This window comes from Lacerta agilis, chromosome 1, assembly GCF_009819535.1.
Source record: "Lacerta agilis isolate rLacAgi1 chromosome 1, rLacAgi1.pri, whole genome shotgun sequence".
Lineage (NCBI taxonomy): Eukaryota > Metazoa > Chordata > Lepidosauria > Squamata > Lacertidae > Lacerta > Lacerta agilis.
In genome coordinates, this window is record NC_046312.1 from 48757877 (window position 1) to 48783912 (window position 26036).

Consider the following 26036-nt stretch of genomic DNA (forward strand, 5'->3'; position numbering starts at 1 on the left):
GGGGGGGCGGGGAAAGAAAGCAGAGCCGGGGCTTGAATGCAGAGCGCCGGCTCTGCTTTTTTCCCCTTTCCACCGCTTTTTTTCGGCGGGGGGGGGGGGTCGACCAGCGAGGAGGGTGTCACGCTTGTCACGCCCTCCTCGCTAGTCGACCCCCCCCCCCCGCCGAAAAAAAGCCTCGGAAAGGGGGAAATTCCCCCTTTCTGCACCCATATGCGTCGTGACGTCATGATGACGTCACGACGCACGCGTCGTGCCCCTCCCCCAGGGGGGTTCCTCTGCGCTGCCGCCGCCCCCAGCAGCGCAGAGGCTAGCAACGCCACTGGCAAACCATAAACCATGACCTACCTTGAGCACGAGTACACTTCTGTTTCTGTAGACCTTTCCTGAAGTTTGGGGCAACAAACCGAAAGCCCTGGCTTTCTGTGAACCGGAATATGCTCTACCTAAACAATGGGAAATTGCTTTAGAGTCCATATAAAATGTTTCTTTAGATTTAAAATTGAGATTGAGTCTGCAAAAAGGCATTGTCTAATTCAGATAGATGCTGGAAATGCAATGCTGAGACACATGTTGTGATCCTGTGGGAGGAAATTGATGGTGGTGGGTTCTGAAGTTTTAGTCACCTCCAACTTTGTATTGGCAAAATCCTTGAAATTTGTAGGTGTTTATGTACTTCTAAATTATATTCCTCTAGTATGAGGATCAACAACAGGATGGCAAGAATGGATCTTATATGCCCTAATAATCATTAGGAGACTTATATTATGAGTCTGGAAGGATAAATATCTGCCACCTCTAATGCAATGTTTTGATGACTTTAATAGCCTTGGTACATGTTAATGTACTTTCTTAAAACACTGACTTTGCTTGGATACATATTTGGACAGCATACATTGAACTTCACGTATAAACTAAGGTGGATATATTTATGTTTTAATGTTTTGTTAATGTGAGCTGCTGGGTTTTCCTCCCCTCCCTGTATTTTTTGCCTTTTTGTTTTCTATTTCTTTTGTCTTTAATGATTCTGCAATAAAAAATAATCTTCTTGCAGATTATTAACTGGTAATCTTGCATGGTTGTTTTTACAAGGATTCATAGAGTGAATTTGTTACAGCCCCAGTTGCAGAAATTGACATGAAGGAAGGTGGAAATCATCACGCAGGTCCCTAAGTGAAGAAAGCAAATATGTATTTGTGTTTATCTCTAGGTCCCAATGCTATTTCTGTGAGCCTGTCCCCAATGGGCAGGTATGTCATGGTAGGACTGGCATCCCGTCGCATCCTCTTGCACCCTTCCACAGAACATATGGTGGCTCAGGTCTTCAGGCTGCAGCAGCCACATGGAGGAGAGACCTCAATGAGGGTAAGTAGTACAGTATTTCTTTGCTTCTCCAGCTATTTATCTCCATGTCTGTATTATTGTTTCATTGTCTTACAACTAGGCATGTTTACGTGGAAGTAAATACTACTGTGTCGTGCAAGGCAGTAGATTCCAGCCTTAGTTATATGTTTAGTTTTCATTGTCCAGTGTCTTAGTTTCACATAATATGTAGCGGCGGAGCTGCCTGGAGCGAGTGTGCATGGCACACCCCAGAGAGGGGTGGGGCATGGAGGGCGCCTTCTGCATGCCACAGTTCAGGGTTAGGAGAGGGGCGCGGAAGCTGCTCACTCTCCTCCTACTCTCTGCCGCCAGGTCAGGTGTGACCCTGCAGCGGAGCTTCTGCAGCCAGGCCATGGCCAAGGAAAGCAGACAGCAGCTTTGCCACCCACTCTCCTCCTGCTCTCTGCTGCCGGGTCAGGGGGAGGCAGCGCTGCTGTGGCCGGACATGCCTTGCCGCAGCCGAGGTAGGATGTTCTCCGCCGCCGGGTCAGAAGTGACCTAGCAGCAGAGCTGCTGCCACGGGACATGAGGTGTGCCTGCTTTCCTCTTCTGGGTCAGGCCTGACCTAGGGGCGGAGCTGCGCCAGGCACAAGCAATACAGCCAAAGTGCAACTCTTTTGGCACAGAGCCAGGCTCAGATGAAGGAGCCTGCTGTGGGGATGCCTGTTTCTTCCCCCTCTCAAAATTGCACCCGGGGCCACGGCACCCCCCGCACCCCCCACGGTGTACCTCTGATAGTAGGTACCACTGCGGAAAAAACAGTTTTCTAAACCAAATAGCATTAAAAGGCTATATAACTTGAAAATGAGTAGATTACCAGCTAAGCATTTGATGATGTTTGTTTGTTTGTTTGTTAAGTATTTATTTCTTGTCTTGCTTCCATCATGGAACCCAAGGTGGTGTGTATATGTTATTCCAAAGTAGTAGCCCATACAGGCACTGACCACACCAAGTCCTGCTTAGCTTCAGCAAGGTAGTGGTCTCATTTGCCTTCAGACCATATTGTAGGGCCATTAGTTTTATCTAATGGTAATGCTCTGTGTTTCGTTATATCAGTGGTCTGCATGGTTCAGTCTGAATGGGGGCAATTATAGAGCAAGGAGTCCATATTGACCATGGATTACTCAGTGGCATTTGATAAATCATTATCGTTCAGCCTTAGTTATCCTTCAGTAAAATAGAAAAAAATCTACTTCTGAAGTACCACTTATAATGTGCTTTATAAATGAATAATATTTATTTAGTCCAAACATAAATTAGAAGGGTATTATCTGCTTTAAGATTTCCTATTTGCAACCAAGGTTGCTTTCATCATCTGGGAACCAGTAAACTTAGATTGTGAGCCCTTCAGTGTCAGGGAACCACATCTCAATATAATTGCTACTTGCCCTGAGCTCTTTAGATAAAGGAAGCTGTAAATCTAACTAGAGCTCTTCCCTGAACAGACCAATTGATTAAATTGGGAATTGCCTGAACTTTTAAAAATGCCATTCTGAACAAAGTTTCCTATATTATTTATGGGTTAATCAGCCCATGCAGGCATTATCATTTTGACCTGGAGATTAAACAGCGTCTCCAGGAATATACAAGTGGCTCTTGAAAAATAAGTTGAGAAAGAATAAGAATGTTGTGTGTTAATGCTTGTATATACACAGTATTTCCCCTGCACACAAAAACAGTTAGCATAACTAAGATATATATATAGAGAGAGAGCGCAAAGTAAATACATCAATACCAAGCCATACATAAAGAATAATATAAAGGAAAAAAATAAAGAAGAAAAGGAAAAAATGCAAAGAAAAGTAGACAGTAAAAGAATAAAGAAAAGTATAATATTTCAATACAATAAACACTATTTTACAAAATAATAATAGTAATAGACTTCCATCACTCTCGCAACACTTCCTTTCACATTTCATATTTTATCTGTATTTCAGTATCTATAAAGATGAAAATAATACTGAAATAGCATAACTAAGTTATTATGTGTTACAGCAACTTTATATCTTGCCTCTCTACCAGAGATATGTGAAACCTTCAGAAGAATGCTCTTCTGTAGATAATTTTGTTTTCTACTTTTTTCTTAACTAATAGTACTTCATATACTTTTCTATACTTTTTTCTTAACTAATAGTACTTCATAACATTATCATTCATACACTCTCATATACTGTACTGTATTCTCAAAGCAGAAAAAAACACTTTTATTTTTATTAGATTTTTGTTTGCAGATAGGTTTAGTCAGTGGTAGTGGCGTTGGTGTTAATTCTGGCCATCTATAACTCATGGAACTGTTATCCAGGCTTTCTTCGTTTATTATTTATTATTAGTGCTGGTGCACATGCTTATTTTAATTAACTTTTTAAAAAAATTATGTGCCACTGTTTGGCAATGTTTCTATAGTTGAGTGCAACAAGAATTTAGATACAATGAAGCAATGCAATCTAGTTAAAAGAAAACAAATAAGGGAGCCAGATTACAATTACATATTGCTTCGGATGTGTGGCATTATTCCAAACTAAAGACTTGCCTAAATCAAGTGTTCATCACCAGTCCCTGAAAAACCAGAAGAGATTGCAACCTGGGAAAGGAAATTAACCCATCTAGATTAAATAAATACCCTGGTAGGGGAAGGACTGAAATAGTTCTGGAAACATCTTAGTTATTATCTTATTTCACTTTTTTTGAGAGAGAAAGGAAGAGCCCTTTCTCTGTCAGTGGCCTTATTCACACATAATGCTAAGCCAAGTTTAATGTTATGTTTGAACCCAAGTTTCTTGTCTCTTTCCCCCACCCCTCAAAGAATGATGTAAGAACCAAACTTTGGTTAAAGTTTGTGGCTTGTTGGACTAAGACAAATGAGAAGCCTGAGTGTGGACATAACACTTAGCCAAATTATGATTTAGGTTTGGGTAGCACAGGAGAAGGAGGAGAGAAGTGAAGTGACCGATTTTTTTAACTGGGCACTAGCATGCTCCTTGTTCACACTAAGACATACCTTGCGGTAGCATTATATGAGAACCAGGTTGTTGCTGACTCAAAATCGGCCATCATTTTGGCTTTTCTCCTTCCCAGGCTGATCCTGATCAGTCATGTGTATGATTTCACAGTGCTTCATAACCAGATTTGACTATATCCTGTTCATTTGTTATAAATATTTATTACCCACTGTTTACAAAAAATCAAAGGACAAGGTACAATAAAAATTATGTTTAAAATAAAGAATAAAACAGAAAAGTTAAAAGACTACAGCATCAATTACAGAAGGGAAAACTCAGATTCAGCCATCCCTAACAGTGTTAAAGGGTGAGCCCAGCTTGTTGCCATTGAGTGGAAAACAAGCTGATTTTAAGCAAGGACAGTGATTCCTGGACTTGTCATGTTGGCCAGTCAGGAATGTGATGAAGCCACTGAAGGCAGAAAGCGAATTCGGAACAGTGCTTCCTCAACAAATATATACTTTGTCTCCTTTTGCAGTGGTTTCCCAAAAATTACCCCTATTTTAATCTCAGTCTAGTTCTGACCTCTGACTGGCTGGCAGCTGGACACTTCGGAATAGATTCCAGAATTAGAATTGCATAACTGATAAAGCAAGAAAAACCGTTTTCCCCTAGTGCTCAATGTCTCTTCTGAACTTTTCATCTATTTTAGCAGCATTGTTCCTACCATAAATTTAGCTCTTTGGGGAAATGCAGGGAACATACCAGCTTCTTACGTTCTGGTTAACTGCTTAGATTTCACTCTTGGTTCTATTGTTAGTTTGCAAACTGTTCAAAATGCAGAGAAATTAGTACTTTAGAACTGCTCACTTAATGATTTAACAAAGTCTGGGGCAGATCTCAGTGTTGTTGCCAAGGAAGAAACTGCTGCTTGTGACTGTTATTTGAACCTCGAAGTAGCTTTTCCATTTCCAGCTATTTGATTTCATTAATCTTATGGTCTTTCCCATGTACCGTAAGTATAGATAAGATCCTAACATCCTAACTTACATATTGTGGAATATTTTTAGAGGAGCACCCTAAAGATAAGATTATTCAGTGAAAATTGCCTTCACAGACTTTACTATAAATTAATCTCTTTGTAGATCTGTGACGAGCATGATCCCTGTAGATTAATTATTCAAATAACCTGTTGTATTCAGCCTTTTTATCTCATTGAGTTTTATCTCATTGATTCTTATCTAGTTTCATTTTTATTATGAGTTTAGCATTCAATTTTATTGGTCACTTTCAATCTCTCTTGAGAGCTTCCTGTTTCTGGCATGTCTCCAAAATTTAATTAATATGCACACACTAATACCCACACCAGTTTACAATTAACTGTGAAAGTTGTGCTGCTCACACTTTTCTCCAGACCTTTTTGAACAGATAACCAGACTATACTTGTGGAACTCCAGCTAATCTGCTGTAATACCTGATTATGCTTTGGAAAACCACACTTAAACAATGTTGTGTGCACCTCCATGCTAACTCCTTCAAGTCTAATGGTAGTGTGGATTTGTTCCTTATCTCTTGCTCTAAATTTTACATGAGAATTTGTTTAGGTAGTAACATACTGTATTAGTTCCCCACCACCACCAGCATACATTTGGCTTCTGGTCTTTTCCAGCCTAGTACTGTCTTTTCTTTGAAAATGTTAAGAGTATTTATTTCCACTAATATGATGTTCCTCTTCCCCTTTGTACATATGATGAACTAAAAAGTTAAATACAATTGGTTCCAAATTTAGGGACCTCTCTTTCTGTTGGTTGGCTCATTTATTAAAATCTCATGTTTGTGACTGTGTCAAGTCTGGGAAAGTTTGGATGACATTTCTAGATTTCATGGTATCAAGTGTTTCTCTGAAGTTTTTTTCCTGCTTCATTAATTTCCCTCTGTCACTTTGTAATCAAAGACCTCACAAAAAATTGGGAACACAATAAAACTGCAATTTACAGTGGTACCTCAGGTTACAGACGCTTCAGGTTACAGACTCCGCTAACCCAGAAATAGTACCTTGGGTTAAGAACTTTGCTTCAGGATGAGAACAGAAATCACGTGGCGGTGGCATGGCGGCAGCAGTAGCTAAAGTGGTACAGTGGTACCCCGCTAGACGAATGCCTCGCAAGACGAAAAACTCGCTAGACGAAGGCATTCGTCTAGCGGAAGGCTGCCCCGCAAGACGAAAAAGTCTATGGGGCTGCCTCGCAAGACGAAAAATTCTCGTCTTTTTTTTTTTTTTTTGCGGAGCGCGGCTGTCATTGCCGCTCCGCAAGACGAAAAACCCGCTAGACGAAAATTTTCGCAGAATGAATTATTTTCGTCTAGCGGGGCACCACTGTACCTCAGGTTAAGAACAGTTTCAGGTTAAGAATGGACCTCCAGAACGAATTAAGTTCTTAACTCGAGGTACCACTGTATTTTTTAATGATCACCTTTGAACTCAACAATAAAAAGTGCATAAATTGATAATTGGCATACCTTCTTAAATGATGAGTTTTGAATGTAACTCTGTGTACTTTCAAGCTTTGTAATAAAACCGCAATATTAATTAAGGTTGTTTTTCAAACGTTTGCTTGTTGATCATGGTACTATAGCCTGAATAAGTGAGCTAATCATTGTGTTAGAGGTTGGTTTTGGCATGTAGGTGGATTTTGGGTCTATTGCACATTCATTATTTGTATTTTATGAGGTTTAAATTCTACAATTATGAAATAAGTCATGTAGGTCTGAAATGTGCTGGCTGTTGGTGGGATAACAGAGAGACCATATTTTGCTATATTTGGGCAGGGTGCAAAGAGGGATTTGAACTAGTTTGCTTCTTCTGCTTTCCCTACTCAGTTACAGAGCTTCCTTCCCTTTGAAATTGCTGGAATCCTGAGCATCTTTCAGAAAAATATTGTAAGATGTAATTCTTGGGGGCTGGATTTCAGTACTAGGGTTAAGCTTGCAGGAAGGTTAGAGTTTTAGTGTGTTGTAATAGCCTTTAAATTGCTACCTGAACGAAGCTTTGAAAGGGGTTGAGGTATAAATATAGGAAGTCAAGCTTGCAGCTAATCTTGGCAAAGATGTACTCTATTGTTGGAACTGAATTTATCTGAAAGTCCAAACACCATGTCCTGATTCTATTCAGGTTAAAGTATTTTAACTTAATGCAGCAATGGGGAACCTCCAGCCCACAGGCCAAATTGGCCTGGCAGGGGAACTAATTTGGCCTGTGAGTTTGTTTTCACCAAACCATGCCTACCTGCCCCACACCTGATATCATCTGTGACAACAGGTGTGTGGAAATTTAAAATGTGCAATTGGGAGCCTTAACGTGCACGTCTAGTTGTTCCCTGGCAAGTAGGAGTTGCATTTGGCACCTTTTAAGTTTGGTGCCAAAGACAAGTCCATCTTAAGATCAAACCAAAGGAATGTTTTTTCCTTTGAAGTGACTGCTTGAACTCAGGCCAGGCTGCAAAGGAGTGTGCTGCTGATCCTTTCCTTTGAAGTTGAGTCACTTGACAGTCAGGTGTTTGACAAAAAGGACAACCCTGTCCACCAGTTAAAGTGGCCCAGGGAGGCAAAGAGAGCTCGGGATATGCCCCAACAACTGTTTACCACTTTTAACTTAATGAAATAATGTCAACACAAGACTCAGTGGTTGTTGGGTGTTCCCCAATTGTAGCTCAGGAAAAGTTAGGCAAGAAAAATATTTTGTGAAGTATTTGGGAGGAATTCAACGACAAGCCCTTCCAGTTGTTCCCTCAGAGCAAGCATTTCAGCTTGCCAAATGGAGCAATCCCCTCTTTCCAGGGCAGTGGGTTCTTTAAAACTCTCTCCAGAACCCACTTTGATATACATTGTGGGGAGCGGGGGAGCACCATTGCACAAGTTTTAAGTCCAGGCTGGGGGGAGGCAGGAGAACCCCCAGAAATGCTTGCCCTGCAGAATGATCAACATAGTACAGTGTTGAATACATCCCAAAAACATTTCAAGCCCTGAAAGCAATTGGGTTTTAGAATGACACATATCAAGAGATAAACTCCTTCCTATGAAATGCATGCCATAATCAATTGGGTGGTGCGAGAGACTTTTATCATAGACTAACCTAAGGCAGCTTCATGTGTCCAAATTATAAACGTGCTATCCTGTAAGGTACTATAAGTCTGTGTCTTGCAGCAACAAGCTAGCATGGTTATTCTAGAATACAATGGTATATTTTATAGGAGGACTACCTGAGTGTATATGATATACCATATGCTTTGCATGTAGAACATCCCAGCTTCACTTCCCTGCATCTCCAGTTAATGAAAATAAGGTCAGATAGCAGGTCTGTGAAAGACCTTTGGAGAGCTGCTGCTTTATACCTTGCACAATATCATGTTTGCTTAATATTGAGAGTTGGATATTTGCATAGGAAGGTGATATAGGAAGGATGACCTATAGGTTCCCCCCCAAGTTTTCTCCCTTAGAGAAAATGCAGAAGTGAGCTGAAGAATTAGTTACTATAATTATTATTCCTGTAGTATTGCAATTTATTTTTTAGAATTGGTTTATTTTTATTTATTTATTTTCCAACAGAAATGAATATAAAATTTTCTCTTCTATTAATAAAAGAGGATTTGCTACAGCTAAGCTACAACAAATGCTCAAGCTTAAGGTAATTTGATCTGAACTACACAGACAGCAGGAGAAAGAAAGTCGGGGAGAAATGACCATGAACACTTAGCCACCTGTGAAATAGCCTGCATATAACATTGTCTCAGAATCTGAATGTTTCTCGCCCTTAATTTTTTTTTTTTTAAATTCTCAATATATTTATATCCTGCCTTTCCTCTAAGGAGCTCAAGATGATATACCCGTGCTAGAGTTAGGGTGGAGAGAAATGTTGCCTGTTCCCTTTGCACAAAATGATCTGTGTAAAGTAAAAAAAACAAAAACAAAAAAACCCCCAGCATTTCCAGCTGCCGCCACCCTCCTAACATTAGGGTAGAGAAGGCTGGAAACACTATGTGTGCACTTTTGTCTGCCTGCATGTTTATGTGTGCATAACTGTGTATCTGAGAAAGAGAGAGAAGAGAGCACAGGATATGCGTGTGGGTATACATTTGCTGCACCAACCACTGGCATGTGACCATGGAAGGCTGGCAGTCAATGCAGCCCTCAAATTGAAAAACGTTAGCTACCCCTGTGGTGGAGAATGGGAAGATTTTTCAGGCAACCTAAATGTACACACCCCTGGTCGCTTTCAGCTTGTTCAGATTGGAAGAACACCTGGGGAAAGCATTCATATATGGTCTCTCACGTGTATTGTAAATTCCCTGCTTTTAAACCCAGTTGAACATTGTTTACCACCACTATCATGCCTATGGGGTAAATTACGTGCCATGCCAATGTAGAAAGCCTCTAAATCCCAACAAGGACCCTGTGTATATCTCAAAGGAGTTTTAAAAGGAGCAAATTTATTTGTGCGAAGGAAGAACAGTGAAACAGATCCTCCCCCCTTTATTTTGTGTTCATAAGAAGTGGGGTGATGGCGGAATCCATGAATAAGTTAAAGCAAGAAAGAGAGAAAGAAGACACATAATGAGGCTTCACAGGAACACTTGCCTTTATTCCTCTTGAAATTCTAGTAGAATTTTTTGCTGTAATGGAGGTACTACTCATTTACAAGATAATAATCAGTCTTATTAAATGCAGTCAAATGAAACTAAATTCATATTGAGAAAGGTAGCGTTAAGAAACTGTATCCGTATTTGTGGATGTTGGCTTGTTTATGTTGAATCATAGTCCATCTGGAAGATTTTGGAGAGAGGTGCTGAATCTAGTAGGCAGCTTCCTAGGGCTTTAGGACAGACAGACAGACAGATGCTTTGTTCAACAGATGCCCTTAATCCACAAATCATTGGCTAGGAGGCTATGTCCAAATTTATAGGCATGCTAACCATGCTAACGCGGGTGGCGCTGTGGGTTAAACCACAGAACCTAGGGCTTGCCAATCAGAAGGTCAGCGGTTCGAATCCCTTCAACGGGGTGAGCTCCCATTGCTCGGTCCCCGCTCCTGCCAACCTAGCTGTTGGAAAGCACGTCCAAGTGCAAGTAGATAAATAGGTACCGCTCCGGCAGGAAGGTAAACAGTGTTTCCATGCGCCGCTCTGGTTCACCAGAAGCGGCTTAGTCATGTTGGCCACATGACCCGGAAGCTGCATTCGGACAAACGCCAGCTCCCTCGGCCAGTAAAGTGAGATGAGCACCACAACCCCAGAGTCATCCGCGACTGGACCTAATGATCAGGGGTCCCTTTACCTTTAACCATCCTAAGCACCAGAGTGAGTCCTGGATTTAGAGCACCCCAAGAAAGTGGCTCAGGTATCATAAGAAATTATAACTAGATTCAAACCTTCAATATAATGTATATTCATTTTGTCCTTAGGAAGCATGGTTTGAATGAAGTGGATTTGAGTCTGAAATTAATCCTTAGAAAATCAATAAGATGTGACAGAGCCAACTTCTAATATAAAATGGATGGGTGCATAATTTGCCCAAAACAACTGAAACAGCACAGCCCTGAGAATGCTAATAGTTGCTCAGAATGTTTTACGAATATATGCTATAGAGCTATGTGCTCATTTATTCTCTAATATGTGTATGGACCATGAGATGAATACTGCACAACAAATACAGCTAAAGCACTGCCATCTCTTGGTAGTTGGTTTTTTTTAATCCTACTTTTTAAAAATCATAGTTTATTGCTGACCTGCCAACTGTTGAGTCACTCATTAAGCTATCTCTGAGAGTGCTTTAGGAGGCACCACATGGTATCGCTTAAGAGCAGGGAAATAATCATTTAAGGAGGTATTTTTAACTGACTAGCAAGCAGTTAGAAGGAAACTGACAAGGACTGGTTTTCAGGGGAGCAGTCACACAATGTAACTTCCACTGGGAAATGTACTTGGCTTGTGACTAACTGAGTGTCTCATTGGTTCACTTTCTTGCCTGTTTTCCCAGTAGCCCAATTGCACAAGCAATTTCTGAAATTTAAAACCGGAAAGCAAGTGAATCTAGAAAATAGACCTAACCTAGACAATAGGCTGTGTTCATTGCGGGGGTGGAGGGCAGATCAAAGAGGAAACGCAGCAGAAATCTTGAAGATCCTGCCATTGAATGACAGGAGATGGATGAGTATTTGGCAGCTAGTTCAGATAGAAATAGGAACTGAGCCAAACAGGATTCTGCTCCAAGATACTGCTGATATCTAGCAAATTGTTCCAACAGCCACTAATCTTATAATAGGCTAGCAAAAACGGTCATTTTACTGGGAAAAAAAATTGACAGTACCTACAACAACTTATGAACTACACCTTTCAGCAATTTGCTTAACTGTCAAAATACAGAATACAGCAAAAATCCAGTTTGGTAAAGATATGGCCAAAGTTACAATGACAAAAGCAGAGGATGTACTTAAAGCTGTCTGTTCATCCTCCCCTCTCAGCCAGCTGGGCCTCAGTAGAACAATATGCAAGACTATATGTCAACCATATATTGATGACATAGTGATATGTATTCATCTGGGCAGAAGCCTGTAGCAGAATAAGTAAATGAAGAAAAGAACTGAAAATTTCTAGCCTGTGTAAAACAGAAAGTACTATTTTTGAAAAAGCTGAGTCACGGTGTCTTGTTCTTAAACATCTTGAGGTCACCACTACCTATACTTGGCTGCATAGCTTCAAGGAAAGCCAAGAAACTATTACTCCTCTTTAAGCTATCCTGAAGTACACAGTGCATTTGAAATTTCTCCCTAGCTAGGAGAAAAGGAGAAATGACCAATGCTTATTCTATTGCAAACATCACTTTGTTTTTTGAGTCTATATCTTTCTCTACACAGATTTCAGTGCCTGCCTTCAAATGTTGCTTTAAGTGGCAAGCGATAACAATGATTATTAGGAATAATCTGAGACATATATTTCTAGTGACACTATGACTGCTGTGTCAAAAAGCACTATCACATGGAGGCACAGTGGACAAGAGAGAAAAAACTGTCCATGGCCTCTAAGCTTCAAACTCATCAGTGAAATACTTTAACTAGCTTATCACATAAAGCACACATGGAGAATTTCTGTTCCATTTCCAACTTACTAATAATAATAATAATAATAATAATAATAATAATAATAATAAATTTTTATTTATACCCCGCCCTTCCCCGCGAAACCGGGCTCAGGGCGGCTAACACCAATAAAATCACAACAAAAACATAAAACAGTTCATTAAAATACAGATTAAAATACAATTTAAAACTAAATCTAAACTTCAGCCTCATTTTTAAGTAGCCCACCAATCACCCCAAGAGAACGAAACATCAGGGTTAAACTGAAACCAACCCAAAGGCTAGGTAGAACAGCTCCGTCTTGCAGGCCCTGCGGAAAGATGCCAAATCCCGCAGGGCCCTGGTCTCTTGTGCCAGACTGTTCCACCAAGTCGGGGCCAGTACTGAGAAGGCCCTGGCCCTAGTTGAAGCCAACCTGGCATCCTTGTGGCTCGGGACCTCCAACAAATTATTATTTGAGGACCTTAAGGTCCTACCTGGGACATACCAGGAGAGGCGGTCCCTTAGGTATGAGGGTCCTAAGCCGCATAGGGCTTTAAAGGTCAAAACCAGCACCTTAAACCTGACCCTGTACTCCACCGGGAGCCAGTGCAGCTGGTAAAGCACTGGATGAATGTGGTCCTGCGGCAAAGACCCCGTGAGGAGCCTCGCCGCGGCATTCTGCACCCTCTGGAGTTTCTGGGTCAGCTTCAGGGGCAGCCCCGCGTAGAGCGAGTTACAGTAATCAAGTCTGGAGGTGACCGTCGCATGGATCACTGTGGCCAGATCAGGGCGAGAGAGGTAGGGGGCCAACTGCCTAATACGGCGGAGATGGGAAAATGCCACCTTTGCTGTAGCTGTAACCTGCACCTCCATAGAAAGTGAGGCGTCAAAGGTTACACCCAAACTCCTGACAGAAGGCGCTGGCACTAATTGCACCCCTGCAAGAGATGGGAGTTGGCCTCCCAACCCCATGTCGTCTCGACCCAGCCAGAGGACCTCTGTCTTCGAAGGGTTTAACTTCAACCGGCTCCCACGCATCCATCCAGCCACAGCCTCCAAGCACCTGGTCAGTGTGTCCGGGACCGAGTCAGGGCGGCCTTCATTTTCTCTTTCACTGACCATGTCACACTGTCCTCTGCCATCTATCACTGTTCTCTTCTTTCTGCCTTTGCCGTCAGCTATTCTATCCATCAAGTCCCTTATAGCTCCATGGGGTCTGATAGTGAAATCTTAGGCGCTTCTGCTACTAGATGGAAAGCATTTGTTATGCCTGCATTTAATGGCAGCAGGACTGCTAAGACAGAAGAAGGATAGTTCAGCTGCCATCATGGAATATGACTGCTAGTCAAACCTAGATGGACAGGAAGAAATGGGAGGGGTTCTCCCTCACCAGTGCAGGAGTAGAGAATCCGTGGTTCTTGGGATAATGTTGTTGGACAACAACTTGCATCATCCCTGGTTGTTGGCCATGCTGGCTGGAGCTGCTCAGCATAGTAGACCAACATCAGAAGGGCCACAGTTTCACTATCCGTATACTAGTGAAGAGTGACTGATTAACTCTCATACACTTAGTTAAGTCATACTCAAGACCTTGACCCAAAGTTATATCGATTTTTAGATGATGACAAAGCAGGCACTACAGATTCGCTACAGATTGGTGAGCACTGCTGTGTGACTAAATGAACCCTCACCAGGTAAATTTCCTTAAAGGTAAAGGGACCCCTGACCATTAGGTCCAGTCGTGTCCGACTCTGGGGTTGCGGCACTCATCTTGCGTTAATGGCCGAGGGAGCCGGCGTACAGCTTCCGGGTCATGTGGCCAGCATGACTAAGCCGCTTCTGGCAAACCAGAGTGGCGCACGGAAACGTGGATTTCCTTACTTGAACATAATTCTTCTCAGTCATATATTTCACATTATAGCAGCAACACTAAGAGCTCATTATGCCATACAGTACTGTTTTACTATGAAATCAATCTGGTTGAGAGTTCTGAAGTGCGTTACAAACTTCGTATAGTTTTGTGACCAGGAATGAACCAAGAGTGTACTATATAGTCTTACGAAGTATTGCAGTTATCGGTCCCTGTATTAGTAAAATGAGTGTTGTGCATGTAGAACAGGCTTCCTCAACCTCGGCCCTCCAGATGTATTGAGACTACAATTCCCATCATCCCTGACCACTGGTTCTGCTAGCTAGCTAGGAATCATAGGAGTTGTAGGCCAAAAACATCTGGAGGGCTGAGGTTGAGGAAGCCTGATGTAGAATTTATTAAGCCATAATGGGGAAAGGGTAGAAGGGGGTAGGGGTGTGAGGTGTGTGCTGCTATCATGCTGCTGGTAATGTGGGAAAAGTAGGAAAGTTAAGCACCCCTTCAACCCATCTCTGCAAATAAGAAGTTGTTGGTAACTTCTATGTGCATGCAAGTGAAATTTATTCAGTTTGGTGTTTTGTTTTGTTTTTTAAAAAAAATCATGTGCAAACTGTTAGGGCAGTGTTTTTCAACCTTTTTTGGGCAAAGGCACACTTGTTTCATGAAAAAAATCACGAGGCACACCACCATTAGAAAATGTTAAAAAAATTTAACTCTGTGCCTATATTGACTATATATAAAGTAATTTTTCAATTTTTCCCACGGCACACCAGGCAACATCTCGCGGCACACTAGTGTGCCACGGAACAGTGGTTGAAAAACACTGTGTTAGGGAACACAGTTGTTAAATTTAAGTATGCCAGCCTGTGAGTAGGTGTGTATATATGTTAGTCGGCCACTAACCTAAAGCATGAACCCAGATAAATGTTTTCAAGAAACCTGAGGTCTTCAATTGGAGGAAGCTGTACAGCAATTAACAGTGCAACAAACACTCAGTTTGCATATCTGAGTAAACTACAGTTATTGATGTACTGTGATAATGTTCTTTTGGTCTGTATGTCTGTTTCCCACTAGCCTGCAGAGGAAATAAGCCATGATCCCTGATTTAGCGTTACAGTCATTTAGGGATTATGTATTCTTTTGCTCCCAAAAACTTCAGTCAGTAAGACGAGACCCAACCTTAGCTACGGATCATGCTTTGGGAACTTAAGAAAGCATGATCTCTGGCTGAGGCTTAACACCAAACTGAAAACTATGTTTTGCTTTTTCCTCATGCTAGCAAGGAGGATAAACACAGATCGTATAGGCATGATCACAGTAAATCCATTCAGTATGGTTTAGGTGACATGTGAACAAGGCCAGTGAGTGTATAGTATAGCAAATGCAAGACGTGGAGGCAAACCTTGGAAACCAGATCTGCTAGCTACTGTTCCTAACAAGAGGCAATTGCCCAGGAGAAACTGTTTGTTTATGAAATAGGTTTGCAGTATAATCATGGGGTGTGTTCTTTTCATCCTGTCACACTTCAGACAATGCTTGTTTTCTGAATAAGTGCTGCTTTGCTCTTATAAATGCCTTTCTGCTATCATAACCCCATTAAAATTGGAGTGCATAACATAATCTCCATGGCAACTGATGCTATCAGTATACATAGGATTCTTCACTACCTAGTCAAAAGAAGAAAAGAATAGGGCAAATATGCTGAGATTGTGTAAGTATTGTAGAGAACACCAGGGACTAGACAGCAGCTCAATTGACACTGAATGTCTCTTACTCTGCTGAGCAAAATAAAAGGCCAAAGAGCACTGATGAATATCTTTTGGCAGAGACATTTGGGAAGAGTCACTTGATATTCTAGTAGGGTTGCCTTTTGTTGGTGTGCAACATTATCAATGTGTCATTGTTGTTGCTATGTTTCTATAGACAACAAGTGTTGACCTACAAGCTCACAATGGTAGGTATTGTAGAAGATACCGGGTATATTGCAAAAGAGATTCCTAGAGGATCCGAGGATGGATGGGAAGCAGTGATGAGGGGGTTCATCAAGATACAGTGGAATATAAGCATTGCTGGATATCAACTGTCACAATACTTATACAGTACTGCAATATGTTATTGCCTTGAACACCTCCCCTTATTTTTGGCCAACAGTATTGTATTCTCTGTTGTCTCATTCTGCTGGTGCATTCTAACTTCTGTATCGTTGTGCAGTAGTGAACTGCATACATCACTAAAGTTCTGCATCCTACATGTATAACAACAACAATAATAATTTTTATTATTTATACCCCACCCATCTGGCTGGGTTTCTCCAGCCACTCTGAACAGCTAACAGGATATATAAAACATAATAAAGCATCAAACATTAAAAACTTCCCAATACAACTAGTACATCACATGGTTAACTTATGCTTGGCCCCTGTAAGAAAAAGGATGCTTGACCATTAACCCCATCTAGCTCTTCCCATCATCTTACCCCAACGGCATCTTGCAGTCCCTGTCCCCATTCTAGAAAGACTGCTGTGTGGCTTACTTTTTATTCAGGTTGTTTAATGTTTATTGTCCTTGTTCCTGAATTGCTAAGATAATTTTGGTCTTTTGGCAACTTGCTGTTACCTGTTTGAAGTGTTAATGTGTGTGTGTTTTTCCCTTTCAGAGAGTATTCAACGTCTTGTACCCAATGCCTGCTGACCAAAGGAGACACGTCAGCATAAATTCTGCTCGCTGGCTGCCTGAACCAGGCTTGGGATTGGCATATGGCACTAATAAGGGGGACCTGGTGATTTGCCGACCGGAGTAAGTGCTTGGTTTAGAACCTGAGGGCCTGCTTCCCCTTAGATCGTAGGAATTTTCTATCAGCAATTCATCCTCAATTATAATGAAACTTTCAGTGATTTATTTCCCCCATTGATAACTATTGTGGTGTTTGTTTCCTCCTTTAACATTACCATAACTTCATATTTCATATTTAATCTTTGAAGTCTATGAAAAGCAGGAACCATTGAGCAAATATAATATACCTAGCAGGTATAATACAGCTTTCCAAAACTCTTGTGTCAGCCACCCTGTTTTTTCTTCCTTTTGCATTTGATAATACTGTACCCTTCTCTTGCCTGGGTGACTCATCATATAGCTATGAAATTAACTTTTCTTGTTTGTTTGTTAAGAGGCAGCAGCTTAGAAATGGTAAATGAGTAAATTAACTGGAGGAATGTTCATTTAGGCTTCTATATTTTCACACATCTATGTCCATGGGCTTAAACATGACTTCTGATAGGAAAGAAGCCCCAATATGTATGTAGCAGTCAGTGCAGTGCAAATCACACGTCCCAAGTTCCCTAAATTTTGGGTCACCTTGTTAGTCAGTTGTTAATTGGTTTGGCCTGTCTTCATTGAACACACTTTTTCATGGCACCTTTGAAAAGTTGACATTCATTCATTCATCTGGAATCACACATTTGTTGCTCATGTGGGGGTGTCTGTTCTCTATGACCCAAACAAAACTTCATGCTAAACATGCAGCTGCTGTAGGAAACAGCAGTCATGTGTTTAATTACCCCCTCTGTCCTGTTATCAACAATCTTTATTTCCTCACCATCCATTCTCATCACTGGCTAGCAAGGGGAGCATGGAATATTATGGTGTCGGATAATAGATAAATATGGTCCGATGTAACAAAGCTAAACATATGTCTGCCCATCATCTAGCTTCCTCTGTCATAATGTCTAATAGAAAAAAGTATGAGATTGCACAGGAAGTTGATTTCTTCCAATAGCCTAAATATACAAAAGAAGTACCATGGGGGAGGGAGAGGGAGGGAGAAAGGAAAGGAGTCGAGTGTGATTAAAAGAACTTCATTAATCCATTTGTATCTTGGCCAGGGTACATTGTGGCGTCAAAGTTGTTTGTTTATTGCTGTGTGGGCTACTTGGTGGTTATATTGATTTAGAATTGCATTATTTTTTAACCAGGGACTCCAGGTTAGCATACAGAAGTATGAATAAGATTCACACAACAAAAAGATACAATTTAAAACTGGCAACAAAATACAATATAAAAACCCCAAAAGCTTAAAAATGGAATAAAAAGATGCAGTTCCTCAGAACCATCAATAATCTAAAATGCATGGGCAAATAGCAGTGAAAAATTTGTAATGTTGGTGGCAGGGTGCCTCCTTAGTTCATTCCAAAGTTGCGCTACTACCACAGAAAATGCAATCTTTGTTTGTGGAAGTAGCTAATATACAGCTAATAACAAGGGTTGGTATACCAAAATTAATGCCCAAGGCTCTCATCCTTTTCATGAACCCAAACCCTTGCCTGCCTGTGCACCAGGTCCCTCTTTCATTTTTATCTGTAAGATGTTTTGTGAAGAGGAGACTTAAGTAAAAATGGTTCTCTAATTGTACTTAGATGTGCACATATGTTCCCCGAAGGGCAGTAAGGAAATATATCCAATTATCATGAAGTGACTCCAAAGAGAGGAGTAACCATTATTTATTTCAAGTTTGTAAAGTTTTCAGCCAACGATTGGATTCCCCCCATGTGTTGTTGACTAAGCTGAAAAGAATAATCCTAGCTTATGGGCTGGTGTCAGTGATCTAAACATTATATTAATATGCATGAAATAGAATACAGAATTATCATAAGCACAAATGTAAAAAATGTAATTTAAAATACAATTAATACTGTAATCCTGAAATTGCTTTTCTGTGCCACTTCATTTCTTCACAACCACCCATCATTGTGTGAGGGCAGCTTATTTTTCACCTAGTTTTGGGTATATAGCCCCAATGTATCTATCTGTCATGTGTGTCTGGTGGCTGACACCATTTACCTGCCACTCTATTCAGTCATTAGAGACCCTGGTGCATTGTTTACCTTTTAAGTGTAATCATTCTTGGCCAAGGTGACTGTTGAAGGATAGATGGAGGTTCTGTACTGGTCTCATTCTTAGCTGAGATAGGTTAGCCGTCCGACCCAACAAACTGCTTAGAGATCCCATAGATTGAATCCTTATTTTCAAAATTACCATGGCAATAGAAGGTTGGACCAAGCATTAACATGTTTGTCTTTGCTGACAGAACACAATATAGGAGAATTTTGTGGCATACTTACTTTTATTAAAGTGGACACAGGCATTTAACAGAATGAAATGGTGCCTTTACATTCCTGTGGTACCTTTCCTACATGTTTATGGATTTAGGATCAGCTTATTTAATAGCCGCAAGCTTCTTGTACAGTGTGTATGTGAATTATTTCGCTTGCTGCTTTCTGTACCCCTGGGATATGTTATAGCATTGACTAATGTGATGCTCCTTGCTTGTAGCTAGACAGCTCAGATATTTTCAATGTAGAAGTAAATGGGCAACTTAGCAGTCCAGTCTGCTTGTCATGTTGAATATAAAACCCTGGAGTCTTTGCAGATCTTAAATCATTTCAGTGTGCTGAAGAGCATCCACATACAATAGTTACATATTGAGCAGTTTTCTTTGAGTATGCCAAGGACTTCTCTGAGTATATTTGGCACTTGGTGGTGTATATTAATAATATTAACATATCACTACTTTCATATCTGTTAGGACGTTCAGTGGTTGCTCATGAGTAACGCAACTCCACGCAGAACTTCTAAAAACTAAGTTCTTTATTGTGAAAGCTATGTACAGTGCAGTAGCAATTCAAGCATCCATCTCAATCCTCCGCAGAGTCCCGGAATGAAGTCTTCCGGTTCTTTGTCCAGCAAAAAAGCCGCGGGATCCTAAACCTCCGCTTCCCTCTCCCACGTCCTTCCTGCATCCGTCCCCGAAGCGTGGGAACCTGACCCCTATCCCCACTTTCCCTGCGGTGCTGAGGCTCCCTGACCCCTTCCAAGCCCCTGCATCGCCTTCCTGGCTCCACCTCCCCTTCTTCGCTTGAGGAACGGTCGCTTCCTGCCAAAGACGTGGAGGAGGAGCTTGTGAACAGCGGACGTGGGTCTCTGTAGTCCAAACGCTCCCGCGACACCGGCAGCCATGGGGAGGGGTTTTTCCTGATAATATCTATATATACAAACAAACATATAAATCTTTCTGGTTATTCATTCTCCTTTTAGATGTTAATGGATCAATTTTTCTCTTATTTGGTTACTTTTTTAAAAAGATCCAGGAGACTGCCAGTTGACAAATTCTGTCTGCCATTTCCTTATGGAGTTATTATTCATATGTGGTTCTGAATATCCCTCCAGTTTTATATACTGTAATGACAGAATCAATAGGTAAATCCAATGCATTTCATTTACCAGCTTTATTAATACCCCTTTGTGTTGTGTACTTGCTGTCAAATACAAGTTTGGTTTATTTGATTACCTCCTTTTGATGATAACTCTTGTCATTAAAATTCTTCCCTTTATTGTCCAAGATGCTCTAGCTTTTTTTTTTTTTTTGCTAAATAAAGCCACCTGAGTCATTTTTCCTTTTCTTCACCAATGAATGGACGTTCTTATTAGCTCACCTTTCCCCTAATGTATTTAGAATATTCTTATTTCACCTTGGCAAGCTGAAGTCCTTCTATGTAGTTCTTTCTTTTCTTTTCTCAGTAGCTCTTTTGTTACTGCTGTCAGAAAGTGGCACGTTCCTGCAGTCTAGGTTTCTCAAGCTGTCCAAATCCCTGCCTCCCAGGATTTCTCCCCTGATGGTACAGATAAACTGTGTTAGTTTATTCAAAGGACACATCTGGAGCATATATTGACCGTTTCTTACAGGCATCTATCCCAAGATACTATGATGTCACACAAAACAGCTTTCAAAACTCTTTTTCTTAGGTAATAAAATGTGTAATGCCTATTCACTTGTGACAAATTCGCAATAGTTTCTGAAAAACTCAAACCCTCTTTAGGTTATTTTTTTTTTAAGTAAATGTGAGTCGCAGGTTTGGGGGGGGGGTAGCAGGGATGAATGCACTAATTCTTTCCTCATTACTGTTTCATCACCCTCCACAAGTTAGAGGGTGAACCTCTGAAGCTGGGAGCCTCTAAGTGGACAGGAGAGTTACAGGATGGCAACAGGGGGACAGAGCTAGCCCCCTTGCCCCCTTTTTTCCTTCACAACAACAAGAATGCCTGTAGAGGGCTTTAGTGACTCCAGTTTTTTATATTCTAAATTATGATCAGCTGAATGTTGGTGTTGTAATGTTGTTCACTGAATACCTAGAAAACTATTTTTTTTTTTAAAAAAAGAAAAAGATCACATTACATCAAGGGTGAGGAACCTTTGGCCCTGTAAGTGTTGCAGGACTACAACTCCCACCATCCCTGTCCAGTTGCTGGGAGTTGTAGCCCAACAGTTATCTGGAGGGTCGCCACTTCTCCAACTTTGCATTAGAGGATATATCCTATGCAAATAGGCACTTGGCAGAAACAAAATAGACTGTAAAGAAAATGCCAAAGTTAAAACAATAACATCTTAGTCATACATTAGCAAACAGATGAGGGAAAAGAATCAATTCCCCAAATATCAGGTGGTAAGGTGTGCTATAAATAAGGAATAATAGGCAAAAAGGCACGAAAATTTCAAAACAGAATTAGAAATGAGGTGTAATGACTAACAGAGGGCCAGAAGACCAAGAAAGTGAATATACAAGAATAAACGATGAACTTGAAGCAAGAGCTGGAGGATGGATACATATAAAAGAAAATGACATCTTGCTTGAATATCTATCCCCCAAATGACATATTTGTGACTGATAAGTAGTTGGATCAGCCTTTGCTTTCTACGCCACATGAATAGACCCCTCTCTCAGTGGAGCATTAAGAACCTTGGCCATTCAGAGTCTCCCCTGCTCCCAACCTCAGCCAGTCTAATGAGCCAGAATGAGCAAGGATCCAATATGCAAGTGGTGACTTTTACATCTCTTAAGGACTCTACTCACATCCTTAGGCTGCAAAAGGTTACCAAAATAAATCCATATGAACATGTCAGTCGGAGACAGTATGAACAACCAAAAGCAATTCTGTAATTAATGTGGAGTCTGTCTGAGTGAATGAAATTGTTTTATCCACAAGGAGCTTTGCATATTGGTCACAACAAGCAGCTTAGGACGTTACTATTTCCCTCTGAGGGTCAGATTGTAACAGGTCTTTTGCCTTTCAGAGCTGAACAGACGAAATTGTGGCAGAAAAGTAAACTCCCTTGTCTGCCATCACCACTGTGGAAACAGGACTCAAATGCACTCTAAGCCATATGTGAGTGGCTTATGTAACAGCTGTAACTCATAGTTTATGGTGCTATTAACCAATCAGTATATTTGGTGGGTTCTCCATTTCTCTCTGACTGTTCCTTACTTGCAGCTTTTGAGGGAAATTTTAATGCAAAGAGTTAGGTTCTGCATGTTTCTCTATAAAGACAAATAAAAACACTAAATAAAAATAATGAGGAAAACCTAAATAGCCCTACTTCTCCATAGTTTTAATGTCTGTTGCTTTTTGCCATATCCTCCTCCACTCCCCCCAAAAAGTCATCCCTGAATTTGGAGGTGTAATTGGAAGACAGCACATGCTGATTTGTAATGTAATTTCAGAAGTTGGGGTAACACAACTGGAATATCCAGGTAATGGGAGGAGAGCTGTAGTTCTACAACATGGCTGAGCGGAGAGGAAGAATAAGGGACAAGGCAGTTTCTCCATTTGCTCAGTTGAGTAGGAGACAGAATGGCAAGAGAAACAGCCCCCTAACTGGAAATGAACATAATGTGACTGGTGACATGACTCAGATCTTAGTCACCAATTGGGACGATGCACTAGGGAAGGATTTATCCTATACTATCTCTTTCTGTTATAGAGAATGTGTATATGTGTGTGTGAAGAAATCTAAGATTCAAATTACAGCTTACTTCAAAGATCTTGCTACTACTTGTATATAATCATGGTAATACCGTATTTTTCCATGTATTGTATTGGACGAGGGTTTTTTTTACTCAAAAATCACATCAAAAAACGGGGGTCATCCAATACACAGATAGAGGCATGGCGGGAGCACAAATTCACCTGATGCCGCTGCGCATGGGAAACAATCTAGGGCAGGCTTCCTCAACCTCAGCTCTCCAGGTGTTTTTGGCCTACAACTCCCATGATCCCTAGCTAGTAGGACCAGTGGTCAGGAATGATGGAAGGAAGAGGCTGAGGAAGCCTGATCTAGGGAGTGTTTCCTGCCCACAGCCATGGGTGGGGTGGGGGGGAGGCTTAACAACTTTGGAACAACTCCCCTCATTTTCTTAAAATTTAGTCCCCCCCAAATTGGGGGAGGTGTTTTTTACAAGGGGGCATATTATAGACGGAAAAGTACGGTAACTTGGGAGCTGTAAGCTGTGTGCATTATTCTCTTGTATTCTATTAAGGTATAGGGTTACTCTTACAGTTTGTAATGTTTTTGACTTTGCTTTGTGGAAATAATTTTATTCTATTTTGAGCTAGGTTTTAAGAAAAAAGTTTGGAAGTTGTTAGCCTAAGTGTTAAGGTTGGGTTGATCATTCTTGGAACTTAAAATCAGCTCAACACTACCTAGCCTTAAAGAGTACATTGAAGTTTAAGATGCTCTTAAGAACATAACACAATTTAAAATATGCTGTAAAGCTTTAGAGAAGTTCAAGTAGCTTAAAGATTTTAAGTAGCTCTCTGCTCTGACAGGACCTAAATAGTTGAAGATATTCCAAGGGATCAAAACAATGTAAGCAGTGGTAGCATTGTTATCATCTTAAGTTCTAGGCTATCAGCATGGTTTAAATGTTTTGTTCAGTTTGTAGATTCTGATTTTTAATCTCTTCACTAAACTAACAAGCTCCGTGTTTTGTAGAACATCTATACAATAAACTTGGGCTGTGGAGTTTACAGTCAAATAATGCAACACTCTTTTTCTAGCACAGAATGCGGCCGTTTATATTTTTATTTACACGTACACACACACTCTCCACCTGGGTAAGCTTAAGGCTTGCATCACCAATTCAACTGGCTTCAGTAAAAGGACTTGCTTATTTTTCACATTTTATTCTGTTGGGTCAGTTCAGTGCCTATTGGTATCCAACTTTTCATGGTATCATTTAAAAACATGTTTGTTTGTGAGTTACCTTGATCATCTGAAAAACGTGAGAAATAAATACATAGTGTCAACCTCATCTTGCAGGTTTTGAGGAGAAGCTGGGATTAGATTCCAAAAGCATGACCAGCTCCAGTGCTGTAGACGTTTGCATTATGGTGTGAAAATTTCAGGCACTTACTGGATAGTGCCGATAGAGAGAGTCTTGCATAAAATGCCCAGAGTACGGTAGTTTTGAAATAGTTCCCTTAAGTCTATGGAAAACAAGAATATGTGCATTTACACCAGTTCTTTAAAGATTACTACCTGGACAACTTAGGGAGGAAGAGTGGGATATACGTGTGTGTGTGTGAGAGAGAGAGAGAGAGAGTGAGTGAGAGAGAGAGAGAGAGAGAGAGAGATACACAATTGTGTCTCCTTTCAGCAGTGCCTTGCTGTTGAAGAAAATACTAATTCTTCAGAGTGAAATTGACTACAGTAGAAGCTACTTGAAGTTGAATTCTGCCACTTCATCACTGTGCATGTGGGACTGGAAATGATTGCAATTAGGAATTAACAGACACAAGAAGAAGAAGAAGAAGAAGAAGAAGAAGAAGAAGAAGAAGAAGAAGAAGAAGAAGAAGAAGAAGAAGAAGAAGTTGAAGTTGCTGGAAGTCCAGTACCATCATAAAGTGTATGTGTAGGGGGGAATCACTTCCACTGTGTATAGATTACAATCTGAGAAGCAGCCATAGTCCCTACTACAAATTATTACTATGATCCAGAGGAGACATATCCCATTCATAATTTAGCATATCTCAGAGGATTCTTGGAGGTGAATGGGTTTTTTAAAAAAAGAAGATACGCCTTCAGTATCAACTGTTTGGGCTTCTGGAGACTGAAGCAATGCAAAGCAAACTCTAGAGGGCCAGTTTAATAAATGTTAAATAGGGCATTGAACATAAAATCAGGAAGTTTAGCGTTCAAGTCTAGCAAGTTTTTAGACTTCATGGCTGCCGAGAAAAGGTTAAAGTCATACGGGAGGGTTTTTTAAATTAAAAAATATATATCAAAAGTGTGGATAACGTTTCTAGCAGGCAAGAGGTCATACCTTCCCCATCATTATAAGTGTCACCTCCTTGCTATGTTTCCTGGGCCCTGCCCTTCCATTGTACGACACCTTTTGCCCCTTAGATCCCAGTGCACAGTCTCTAGTTATGACATGAAAACTGAAATTATATTTACTGGCAAGATTTACTGGGTAAATGAATAAATGGATGCATATCTTTTTGGTTTATAGATTTGATTTCTGATCATGAAGGCACATTTTTTAGTATACTTCCAGAAACGCCCTACAGCCATTCCATTTGTTGCTACTGCTGCTATTGTTCTGTGAATGATTTTGAACTGTCCTCCCAAATCTCGCTTCACCTCTCTCTCTCTCATCATGCTTTGCTTGAATGTAGGGCATCCTTACTGCCTTGGCAGGGAATTCTCACAAAAACGTTGTTTTGGCATGGCTAAATTTTCCATTCTTAGCCTTGTTTGGTAAATTTGATCCAAGCAGCAGCTGGTGTACAATGGCTGTTAGGAGAAGATACAGTATGCTGCTATTAAGGCAGTAAAATGTCTGTGGTCACCTATGCCTGTTGTGCTGGTCTTGATTTAAAAAACAGCATGAGTTTGAACAGA

General features: G+C 40.7%; 1 protein-coding gene across 2 annotated transcripts in view; it reads left to right on the forward strand.

The window, feature by feature from the left end:
• The window catches only part of AMBRA1 (autophagy and beclin 1 regulator 1), a 157490-nt gene that overhangs the window by 107491 nt on the left and 23963 nt on the right, over positions 1–26036 (forward strand). For both annotated transcript variants that reach the window (XM_033148786.1, XM_033148795.1), the window contains 2 exons: positions 1208–1362; positions 16959–17098. In XM_033148786.1, coding sequence (XP_033004677.1) covers positions 1208–1362; positions 16959–17098 — 295 coding nt within the window. The remainder of the gene's footprint in view (positions 1–1207; positions 1363–16958; positions 17099–26036) is intronic.